This window comes from Chrysoperla carnea, chromosome 4 (genome assembly GCF_905475395.1).
Source record: "Chrysoperla carnea chromosome 4, inChrCarn1.1, whole genome shotgun sequence".
Classification (NCBI taxonomy): Eukaryota; Metazoa; Arthropoda; class Insecta; order Neuroptera; family Chrysopidae; genus Chrysoperla; species Chrysoperla carnea.
In genome coordinates this window covers 62,960,360-62,972,560 of record NC_058340.1, presented here as the reverse complement: position 1 = coordinate 62,972,560, position 12,201 = coordinate 62,960,360, and the positions used below count along the sequence as shown (strand labels likewise).

Sequence of the window (12,201 nt, the reverse complement as noted above, 5' to 3'; positions counted from 1 at the left end):
ATAATTTTTTGGTGGGGTTTCGTCCCTTCCCCTCCCAGTTATATATATATGTATACATACATATGGTAAAACAGTTCATTTGACTATAACTTGAAAAATATTCGATTGATTTTAATGAAACTAATACCAATAGTAGGTTTTATTACTTACAACTTTCGGTTAAAATTTTAGCGAAATCCGTTAAATAGTTCGGCCAAAATTTCCAATTTAGGAAATTGTTTAAAATGGCTGCCATTTTATGCCATTTTGTCCTACGAGGTCAAATTTTTTTTTAAATTGTAGCATTTTTTATTATCTTTCGATTTTATAATAAATGGCTTACCCGTAAAATGACTCCTTGATCCATATTTTTGCGAAAATCGGAAAATTTAACACTTTCTGGAAATAATTGTTTGGGGGGTGTAGGGACTGGCTTTGGGGGGTGTTTTTTGCTTTGGCTTCAGAAAACTATTTTTAAAAAAGGTCTTTATGGTTTAAAGCAAAATTTTTAAGTTTTAACCCCCGCGCTGTTAGGGGGAAGGGGTGTATGGAATAAATGTATCTTAAAAGATTTTAAAAAGAGGCCAAAATAGTTTAAAATGCTAAAGTAACCCAAAATTTTAGAAATTTTTATTAATATAGCACTTTTTACAACATCCACCCCTTCCCCTCCCGCTTTCATATTTTTTGCAAATTCAAAATTTTTATGACGTATAAAGGGGTTTTGGCGGTCGCTGATCTCGAACTTTTGGCCCAAATAAGTACACCCCCTAAAAATATTACAATTGTTTTTGATAATCTATTGCAAAATTCGAGATCAGCGACCCCAAAAACCCCTTTATACGTCATAAAAATTTTGAATTTGCAAAAAATATGAAAACGGGAGGGGAAGGGGTGGATGTTGTAAAAAGTGCTATATTAATAAAAGCATCTAAAATTTTGGCTTACTTTAGCATTTTAAACTATTTTGACCTCTTTTTAAAATCTTTTAAGATACATTTATTTCATACACCCCTTCTCCCTTACAGCGCGGGGGTTAAAACTTAAAAATTTTGCTTTAAACCATATAGACCTCTTTTAAAAATAGTTTTCTCATGCCAAAGCAAAAAACACCCCCCAAAGCCAGTCCATACACCCCCCAAACGTTTTTCGCAAAAATATGGATCAAGGAGTCATTTTACGGGTAAGCCACTTACTATAAAATCGAAAGATAATAAAAAATGCTACAATTTAAAAAAAAATTTAACCTCGTAGGACAAAATGGCATAAAATAGCAGCCATTTTAAACAATTCCCTAAATTGGAAATTTTGGCCGAACTATTTAACGGATTTCGCTAAAATTTTAACCGAAAGTTGTAAGTAATAAAACCTACTATTGATATTAGTTTCATTAAAATCAATCGAATATTTTTCAAGTAATAGTCAAATGAACTGTTTTACCATATGTATGTATACATATATATATAACTGGAAGGGGAAGGGACGAAACCCCACCAAAAAATTATGAGGAGTAGTTCTTAACATGGACTACAAACCTACCAAATTTGGATATGCACCGATGCCTCCTTTTGCGAATATAAAATAAAAATGATAAAATTTCTGAACAAAATTTCATTTTTGACGCCATTTTGTTTTTTAAACATGTTGCACCACTCCGGGAAAGTAAAAAATTTCAAAAAATACTTATTTTGATGTGAAAAGAAAAACCCCAAAGTTTCACTGCTCGAACTTTTAATCCATACACAAGGCGTAATTTCACTCTACTAATATAAGAATCAAATAACTATTAGTTGCATTTTTATACCATGCATATATTATGTAATATGCATGGTATATTAAGTTTATTCCCAGGTTTGTAACGCTTAAAAATATTGATGTTAAGCAAAAAATTTTGGTATAGGTGTTCATAAAATCAAGTAATTAGTCCATTTATGGTTGTCTGTCGTCTGTCGTCTGTCTGTCCGTCTGTCATCACGATTACTCAAAAACGAAAATAGGTATCAAGCTGAAATTATAGCGTACTGAGGACATAAAAAGTGAGGTCAAGTTCAGAAGAGCAACATAGTTCATTTGGGTCGTGGGTCCGTAGGACTCATCTTGTAAACCGTTAGAGATAGAACAAAAAATTAAATATAAAAAATATTCCTTATAAACAAATAACCAACTTTTGTTTGAGACATTTTTTCGTAAATATCCCTGTTTAATCGCGAGGGCGCAAATTAGACGTAAATTGTATAGTATGTAATTATGGGAATATCAGTTATGTATGTGTGACAGATATGTATGTGTAATGAAATAAAGTCACCAACACTGTCTATGCTTGGTATTTCAACAATTAACTCAGTCAATTGTTTGTTTTCACTTGTATTAAATATATTTAAAACTTCCAAAACTCCGATTACAAATTATTAAAAAAAAAATCAAATTAAATCATACCTGCAAAAACATGTAACCGTATCTTCATCAAAACTGAAATCAAAAGCACGTGCTAATGGTGGGGGTATATGAGATGTTGTCTCAAAAAATCCGAAATTATCAGGTATTGTTGAATAGTTCACATTTAAAAACTTAGTAAGTGTTCGTAAAGTTAGAAAATTACCAAACATTGGACACACTGAATAATTATTCTAAATCACTAAACACATTATTTGATTTACTTGAAAATTCAATGAAAAAGAAAATAAGTATTAATAAAATTTGTAACGGTGAAGTCCAACGTGCAAACGTTATGTAAAATGATTACGTCATAATCGATAGATTATAACTTTGCTGCTTCATTCTAATACATGTATTGTTCTATAGAACTGTCTCTTTTACATAATACCAATACTTATAATACCGTTTAATGCGATTAAAAAACCTGTGACTTTAATTGAGTTCCTCGAATGAAACAAATATGCAATTAAATATTTTACAATAAAAAAAAGTAAAATCATCGCAATATTAACAATCACCGATAGGTTAAAGAGATCAATCGCCAGTGATTCAAAAGTCTGAGATTGGGTTAAAATCTTTTATTTTTTCTCTTCGGGTCTATTTATAAAATGAAGTCGTCTTTTTCCAGGGTGGCAATTGAATTAGTTTCATAAAATTAGTTGCATCAAGAAAAAGCATCTTAAATTACTTTGTGGCTCTCATTCACTTTTTTTCGGGAATACGACTTGCCTCAGAGTGCCCAAAACGTATTTTAAAATTATCATTATGGAGGCTCTTGGGATCGCTGAATTCGAATCTGATCATAAAAATATGAACATTCAAATTTTTTTCGAGGTCACTGAATCCAAATCCAAATCTGGATTCTTCCACATACAAAATATGAAAATTCAAAATGACGACTGAAAAATTCAATTTTTAGCTATAAGCCCCCTTTCGATTCGATACAAAATGTATCAAGAAACAATGGTGGCCAGAAAATTCAGTAAGAAAACAAAACATAGTGAATACCACAGAAATAATTCTACCCTAAAAATAATCCCCTAAGGTTTGGTTTCCGCCATCGCAAGATCCAAATAAAAAAATATACTTTGATAAATCTTACCCAAAAACAAACGATTTTATTATTAAAATTCAAGTCTCGAATGCATAAATTGTGATATTCAACGTTTTTTTTTTTCAAAGGTCACTCGCCAGGCAGAATGACAATAATAAGGGTCCAGGACTGATTTTCGTAATAAAATAGTGGCTGATTTTCGTAATAAAATAAAAATTTTTTTAGCCTGCCTCCAAACATCGGCATTAGATGATATATGGTCATAAAACTGCAATTTTTTAGCCAAAGTGGTAGATCCACAGACAAAACTCTTAAAATTCAGCATCCTCTTTCGAGTTATTGGCTTATTGACCAACTGCATACAAACTCGTCCAATAATATTAAGAGGGTAAAAACGATGGTCATAATTTAAGGCTACAGTATAAATATTTTCTTAGTTACTTTTGCTGAATCTACAATAAATGCAAGTGAAAACAAACAATTGACTGAGTTAATTATTGTAATACCATACATAGACAGTGATGATTACTCTGTCACATCACACATACAATTCACACATATATAACTGATATTCCCATATAATACATAATCCCATATACAATTTGCGCATAATTTGCGCTCTCACGGGTAAACAGTGATGTTTACGAAAAAATGTTTCAAATCAATGTTGTTTATTTTTTTATAGGGAACATTTTGTACATTTAAACTTTTATCCTATCTCTAACGGTTTACAAGATGGGTTCTACGGACCCAAGGCCCAATTGATTTATGTTGCTCATTTACGAACTTGACCTCACTTTTTACGTTCTTAGCACGCTATAAAAATTTCAGCTTGATATCTCTTTTCGTTTTTGAGTAATCGTGATGACAGACGGACAGACAGACCACAGACAGACAACCGGAAATGGAATAATTAGGTGATTTTATGAACACCTATACCAAAATATTATTCGTAGCATCAATATTTTTAAGCGTTACAAACTTGGGACTAAACTTAATATACTATGTATATTTCATATATACATGGTATAATTATTTACTTTGATGTTTGTATAAAATGTAAGTTCAGTTAAATATGTCCCTAAAGTTTTCAAGATATTTGTATTTATTTGTTAGAAAGAAAACCACAAATAAAAAAATAAAGTCAATAATAGAACAAACAGTTACAGGATATCCGATCAAAAGTTTGTGTTTACTATCTGACCAAAATGTACACACAAATACATGTAAGTATAAAAGATTTTCATAAACTTGATCAAAACACAACGTCATGTTTTAGTTCGAGAGATGGTCAACCGCATGCCATACAGTAATCTTTAATTAAATACCAATCGTTGTCCAAAGTTCATATTAATTTTGTAATGATAATACATATAGAATATCGATTGCTCGCTCTAGCCTCTTTCAAACATTTAATAATAATCTTGGGTCTACATTATATTGTAATTTCAAACGATACTTATACAGGATGTACACAAAATAGGGTATTATCGTTAGTCAAAAATAAATCATGAAATTTGAAAAAAGTTTAAATTTATGTAAAAATATACTTAAATATTCTGATTTCGAGTCATAAAAGCACATTTATCTTTTAAAATATTAAAATTAAAAATCGTAATTTTTAAACTGTATATCACGTGACCTTAAACGCGGGTAAGCCCTGCTGTGATGTCATAGCGGTATGAGTCATAGACCATCAGTTAGTTCAGTGTAGACAGTTGGGTATAATATATACATAGATAAATATTTATATTTATATTATAATCAGATGTCTATGAATATATCTGTCAAAATTATTTGTGTTATTTCGTATAGTGATACCCATATTACGTCATCAAATTGGATGCCCGCATTTTTGACAGTTTAAAAAAGGTTTAAAATTTAATTTTAGTTTTTGGTAAGAAAGCGTGTGTATTTTTCCGAAATAAATTTTTGGTGGCTTTTTATTAGCAAAATCAACATTTTGAAGTACTTTTTCAAAAATAGTGGAATACCCTATTAAACTTTGCCCTCATTAATCGTGGCAGGCTCGCACATTAATGATTCCGTTCCATTGTACAAGATATAACACTAAAAACACAATACTTGGCTTAATATGCCACCGATTTATTAAAAAGTATATTTTTTAACAATTAAAATACATCACTGTATTTTTATAAATTTAAAAATGTAATTTTTTTGTGAAATATGTTTCGTACCAAATTGGTCATTATCAAACACTGTCTTATTTTTTCTTTTACGTAACATCATAGGAGCTTTTCTAAATTACTGAATATTTTTTGATACTTATATACAATGCGTAATCTCCTGAAATAACGGTTGACAGATGTTTATAAGAAAAATTTTAATTTTTCTAAAAATCTCTCTTCTTGCAATTATAGTTGTTGGATCTTGGAATTAGAGGTCTTGAACCGAGTGCTAATAGTACGGAGATAGTATGTTATCGAAGTACCTTATAAACGATATTTAGGGGTTTTCGGTAGAGTCTCATTATCTCAGACCCTTACTTTATTAAAGAAACTATACAGATTATCCTACAGTTTTTCGTATTGTCGATTTCAAAATGGCAATTTCAAACATGTAAATATCAACTTCAGCTAAAGCAACTGATTTCGAGTGCACTGTGTTTTTATTAACTATAACCAAATATTCAATATCATGAATTTGTACGGACATGAAAGGTAAGTTACTCCGACTAAGGAAAGAGGAAAAATATTTTTTTACCACAATTTTACCAAAACATAAACAAACACTCTACTATCACTACTCATAAAAAAAAAAGTGATGCGATGATGATGAAATTAAACAGCCTCCAATTCAAAGTAAATTATGTAAAATAGCTAAATGGTATTACAGCATAGAATAACAAATGAAGAACAATAAATAATAATAATAATAATGTTGATTTGTTATTATTATTAAATAATATTACAGTTAATTTAAAATTTAATAGAATTATAGTCATTAAACATAATAAAATTAATTAATATAATGAAATATGATGCAAAATGGTGCGGTGGTTTGTACATGTTTGTTAAAAGACCTTGTGTAAGATGATGTACTTAGCTTAGCTCAACTTACATAAACAAATAAATATATCTAAGCATTTAATTTGATCAACATTTTGATTGTCTTCAATTTGTTTCACTTAAATAACTATCACAAATATTCATAAAGGCCACGGAAAGACCGTAAAAATAAAGCAGGCGCTCGTAGATCATTCCTAGGGGCGTAGCTACCATCGTATCAGCCGTATCAATGATACGGGGCTCCCGGGCTACAGAGGCTCCTAACGTATGTAAGCAAAAATTAGAAAAATGCTATCAAGCTTTAATAAATTAATTTGCCGAAAAAAGGCAAGAAAAGTGTATATTTAATTTGAATTGTTTGAGTAGTTCAATTTCTAGGAGAAAGTTTTAATCAATAAGTATTTATTTTAATTTAATGCAAGCACTTTGGTTTCTTTTGTGAGAAATCATTACCCATCACTTGGGCCCCACAACTAATTTTGATAGGGCCCATCCAAGGCGAGCTACACCACTGATCATTCCCTATGTTTGTGGACCCGTATAATAAATTTTTGATGGTTTTAGACTTTTCCACTTGGTCAGTTTACTACCACCAATATTATGGAGCTCGACCCAAAGTTATTTTTGTTAATGAGATCGAGCAGAAAGTTTTATGAAAGATTTTAGTCTAAATTGACTATTTTGATTATTCGTTATATATAATCTAAGGAATTTTTTTACAATTCAAATTTTAGTATACAATGGGTTTTAATATATCTGATTATACGGTAAATATTCGTTTAGAATTAATTTTTTTCAGTGTAAGTTTTTGTTTTTTAGATCAACTGTACCACAAACCATCAATTTCCGGCTTAGTTATTCCCGACCGACCAATCAAATTCCGTCATAATTCTCGATTGCTCAAATTTTTTTACTATCTGCTAATATATATATATATATATAATCGCATATAAAAATTATTTGATTTATTGTGACATCCTGTACAAGGAACTAATAATAACGAATGATCTAAAAACTTACAAAACGATTATATATTTTCAATAATTAAAAAGTTATTTTAATGTATATGGATGCATTATCAATTAATTAAAATGGGTCCATTAAAAACTTTTTAATACAATCAATTAAAATATTGATTGAATTATTAGAGCCATATTATTGATTAAATCCAGACATAAAATTTATAAAATAATGCACCAATGACTTTTAGACGAGTAATAATCTAATAATTGTCAATTAAATAATTATAATAACCCTATTGAATTTTATGATTTATAATTTCAATGACATAAGTCGATAATCTCATCATCATTAAATATTTGCATCATCCATCAAATTGAACTGAGTCATATTTTAAAAATTGATTTGCATTTGGTTAGAGTTGCCACCTTCCCAGATTTGATCGGGAGACTTCAAAAAATCGTGTAAAGTACACTCCAAGAAATTGAGAAGTCGACGAGCTTGCAAGAAATAGAACAAGGCATTCGGGAGTTCCGTTAGCGAACTGCAAGCTAATCCCGAATGATATCTTAAGAAAGGCCATGGCCAATCTTAGATGGAGGCAGAAACGTACTTGTGCTACAATAAAACAGATATGGTCTGAGTAACATCGTAGGCCTTCCGAAAATGGTGTATCGATTCAAATAGCTTTTATAAGCCAAATCGTTGTAGCTATTACAGTACACTGACAAAGCGGCAGGCTCGCTAAACGAACACAGGAATAGTACCTATTACAGGAACTGGCTGTCACAATGGGGGGAGAGGAAACGGTATCCCATCTTGTCTATAGCTTTTCAGCTCTTGCTATGAGGAGATCAAAGATGAACAATATTTATACGAATGACGAATAACGAATAAGAATAAATAAATTATTCGTAAATGACGAATAATAAATTATTGAATGAATATTCACATTTGTGGAATAATTAATAATATTGAAATTATTCGTGGAAAAAAATTTATTCGCGAATAATTTATTCGTACCTAATTAACTTTTCTCGAAAAAATAATAACTACACATAACTGAAAAACTGTTGTTTGTACCAAAACAACAACAAAACTATGGAATCACCAAATAATCGTTAATATTTAACTTAGACTAGCTTGATACCCGCCTTTTTCACTGGGCTTAAAAGTAAAAAACAACGCTTTATAGCCTCCACCTCTCTTGATGTGCACAGTTTTCAATTTTATTAATTGTAAAATAGCCATAATTCATTGAGTATATCAGAAAAGTTGACCATGAATGGTTTGACATTTACGATTTTAAATTTTTACAGAATTATTTAATTTATGGTTTGAAATGATGATTATAGATATGCTCCATCTATAATCATTTTTTTGAAGCATAAATTACAGATTTCTGTAAAAATTTAAAATAGAAAATGTCAGATTAAATTTTATTTTTTTTTAAATATATTTTTATAAATTATAGCTCATGTGTTATTCTGAAGTATGAGCTATATTGCTGTACAGTTTCATTAAAAACCATTCGCTAGCTAGTTTTATCGTGAAAGCGTAACAAACAAACAAACATCCTTACTTTCGCATTTATAATATATAAAGATTTATCCGAATAAAATAACGAATAAATCATTTTTATTCAAATTATTATTCAAATAAACAAAAATTATCAATTTTTTTTATTCGAATAATTATTTGGATTTTTCAAATGGGAACCCCCACTTTTTATTTCAAATTTGAAAAGAACGGAAAATCTTATACAAAAATTTGATCTTGGCCATGTTAAAGTTATATTTGAAATGGTAATCTTTGCATAACCACCATATCTGGCATATTTTTCGATGGGGAATCTAATGATGACCTTGAATTTGACCTTGATCATAACCTTCACGCTACAGCGAACCAAAAATCGATTTTTCAAATGGATTTTGGAAAGAGCAGAATATTTTTCGTCCAAATATGACTTAGACCTTCAACGCCATAAAAACTCTAAGACAAGAAGGACAATTCTGACAATATTTTTTTTCCCGCTGACTCTGTGAGATCTGAAGGGGATCTCCATACTTTTGGAAATTAAATATTATTCGAATAATGCTCATCTTTGGAGGAGATAGGTTCATTTAAGTCAGCCTTTCCGACCAGAAGTCTGTTGACGTTAATTGGTTCTTGGAGTCGTGGTCGGGGGTTCGATTTTATCATAATAAATTCTATGGTCTAAATGTGTCCCACCCCAGGACAGCCATTCTAACCTAACCTAACCTAATCTTCATTAGGTAAATGAAACAGTTTTGATCAGCTTTTATTTTAAATTATTTGGAGGGTAATTATTTAAAATTTTAATTATGGAAAAACATCAATAATATCGTAATCATAATTTCTGCCTTTTTCACAAACGGTTTTCACCTTCGATTCTTAACTGAATATAGACAAATATAGAAATCAAACTCGAAACAATAACAAAATAACACATATGTTAAATATTGTAACTAGTGGCATCTTTCTATATTTACGTTAAACTTCGAATTAATATTGTAAATATTTCGAAGAAATCCGATATATTATCAAAAAAAACTTACTATTTAATTTTTTAAACAAAAATCGTGTTATTACTTATACTAACTTACAATAAAATGGGGAAATCCAAATTTTTGATAAAATTTTATCAAAAATAAAAGAGTTTGAAGAAGCCAATATATTATACCTACAAAATTTCATGGAAATTAATACCGTACTTAAACGAAACACTACGAAGCTATTTTTAATCCAGGCCTATTTTAAATCAAATAATTCAATTAAAAATTTATACACCTATTTATAAGAATGATTCGACAAAAATAACATATGAAGGAAAGTTACCTACATAGGTAATAGGTATGATTCATATATTATGCTATGAAATCAAAACAAAAATCCACTTCGAACTGGATTCGAAGTGAAAAAAGGTGCGTTCAGGTAAATTTTATAGAAGGTCGAAAAAATTTAATACTATCACAAGATCTGAGAGAATATATGGAGATGTATGAATAATTTTCCATAAAACCATTGCTAATATGATTTCAGGTATTCAAAAACTCATTGATACATCATTTTTAGAATGATAATCTAGAAACCGTAAACAAAGGTTAATGTTGCTTATAACTTTTAAGCGAATGCATCTCCTTATTTATTTCTTAAACTTTAAGAAGAAACACATATTTAAGATTTCTCTCCAATTTGCTTATTTACATAAAAATTTTCTTCAAAATAGGCTCCAAAATTTCCTTTACAACCTCGTGATGTTCCGTCATTTTTATACTACAATTAAATTCAAAATATTGTACACAAAACTGATTTCTTAGGCTTCCAAATTTAATGCAAATCAGGAAGAAAAGATAAAATCGAAGTTTTCCTTTTTTGACAGAAAATTGCATGTCACCATGAAGTTATGATTCATTTTGATTGATTTGTCAAACATACCAACGTATATTTTTCGAGCTCAAATATAATATTTCTGACATACTCATTTATAATTGATAATTCAAATGGGAAAAGGTAGGTACTTACCCCATAAACCAATCCACCGTATCTCGTAAATATTCAGGTAATCGCTCCAGTTTGATAGATTTATATGGGGTAGTAAATACCCCCACACAAAAACAAATTTAATAAATCAAAAATTATAAAAATCACCGAGCCCACGAAGGCTTAAAAAGACACAACCACTACTTTTATTAAATAATAATAAAAAAAATTAAATATACACTAACAAAATTGAAAATAATAACATCACTCAATCAAATCTGAATATAAAACATGTTGGAAATTAATTGTGAAATTAATTATCAAGTTAATTTCACAAATAAAATGTTTGGAAGTCTATTTTTATAATTATTTATTATAATTATATTTATATATTAATTGCAAATACATTTAAAAAACAGTATAAATATTCTGTGCTATCACTTCAAAGCAGCTGAGCCATTTTCAGCCATCTTTGTTTTTGATATCATGAGCTATCAAATTTTTTTTAAATTATGATTTTAAATTCCATTAAATATTCTTAAATTTTAATTTTTTTTTACTAATTTTATATTTTGATTATTTTTCATATAAATTTTAGTGACATTTTTTAATTAATTAGATATATAATATTGAAAAAATTAACATTTGTAGTTTGAGCAAACAAGTATAGATTGCACTAGCTGTGCGTGATTAAAAAACATGAGTTATATCATTGTTCTTGTATAAAAATTTAAATTCTGCTAAAACTTATGCAATTTTAAATAAACCTCTATTGAATCCTTTATTCCATAATTTATGTATGATATTTTAGAGCCTCAAACACCCATTAAAACCATGGAGGATTAGAAGCTCGAAAAATCGAAATATTGTCCAGTTTTGGGCTAGATTTGATTTTGTTACTAACGCAACGCTTTGTTTACTTTATTTGGCTCCCAAATAATGTAACAATTATTTAAATTGGGGAATTGCTTATTTTTTTTTTTTTTTTTTTTTTTTTTTTTTTATGATTAATATTCGACTTCGATTAGTATCATACTATACACACCTGACTAAGGATAGTAGACATTTAAATATTGATTTAAAAGGAAACCTTAACATCCCTTCTTACCATTTTCCTTATTTAAAATATTTTGAAAAATTCTTTATTACTGCAACTTCGAGTAGAAAAGTTTAAAAATTTAGATTTTACATCCTAGCCGCGACAATTGATGAATTATAATAATTTACGTCCTTTCGAAT

The 12,201-nt window shown here is 29.1% G+C and overlaps 1 protein-coding gene across 1 annotated transcript in view; it reads right to left on the bottom strand.

The window, feature by feature from the left end:
- The window catches only part of LOC123297316 (MOB kinase activator-like 2), a 146,680-nt gene extending 135,479 nt beyond the window's left edge, over positions 1–11,201 (bottom strand). The window contains exon 1 of the mRNA XM_044878926.1: positions 11,005–11,201. Within this exon, the coding sequence (XP_044734861.1) occupies positions 11,005–11,009 (5 nt within the window). The 5' untranslated portion in view covers positions 11,010–11,201. The remainder of the gene's footprint in view (positions 1–11,004) is intronic.
- Positions 11,202–12,201: the final 1,000 nt, after the last annotated feature.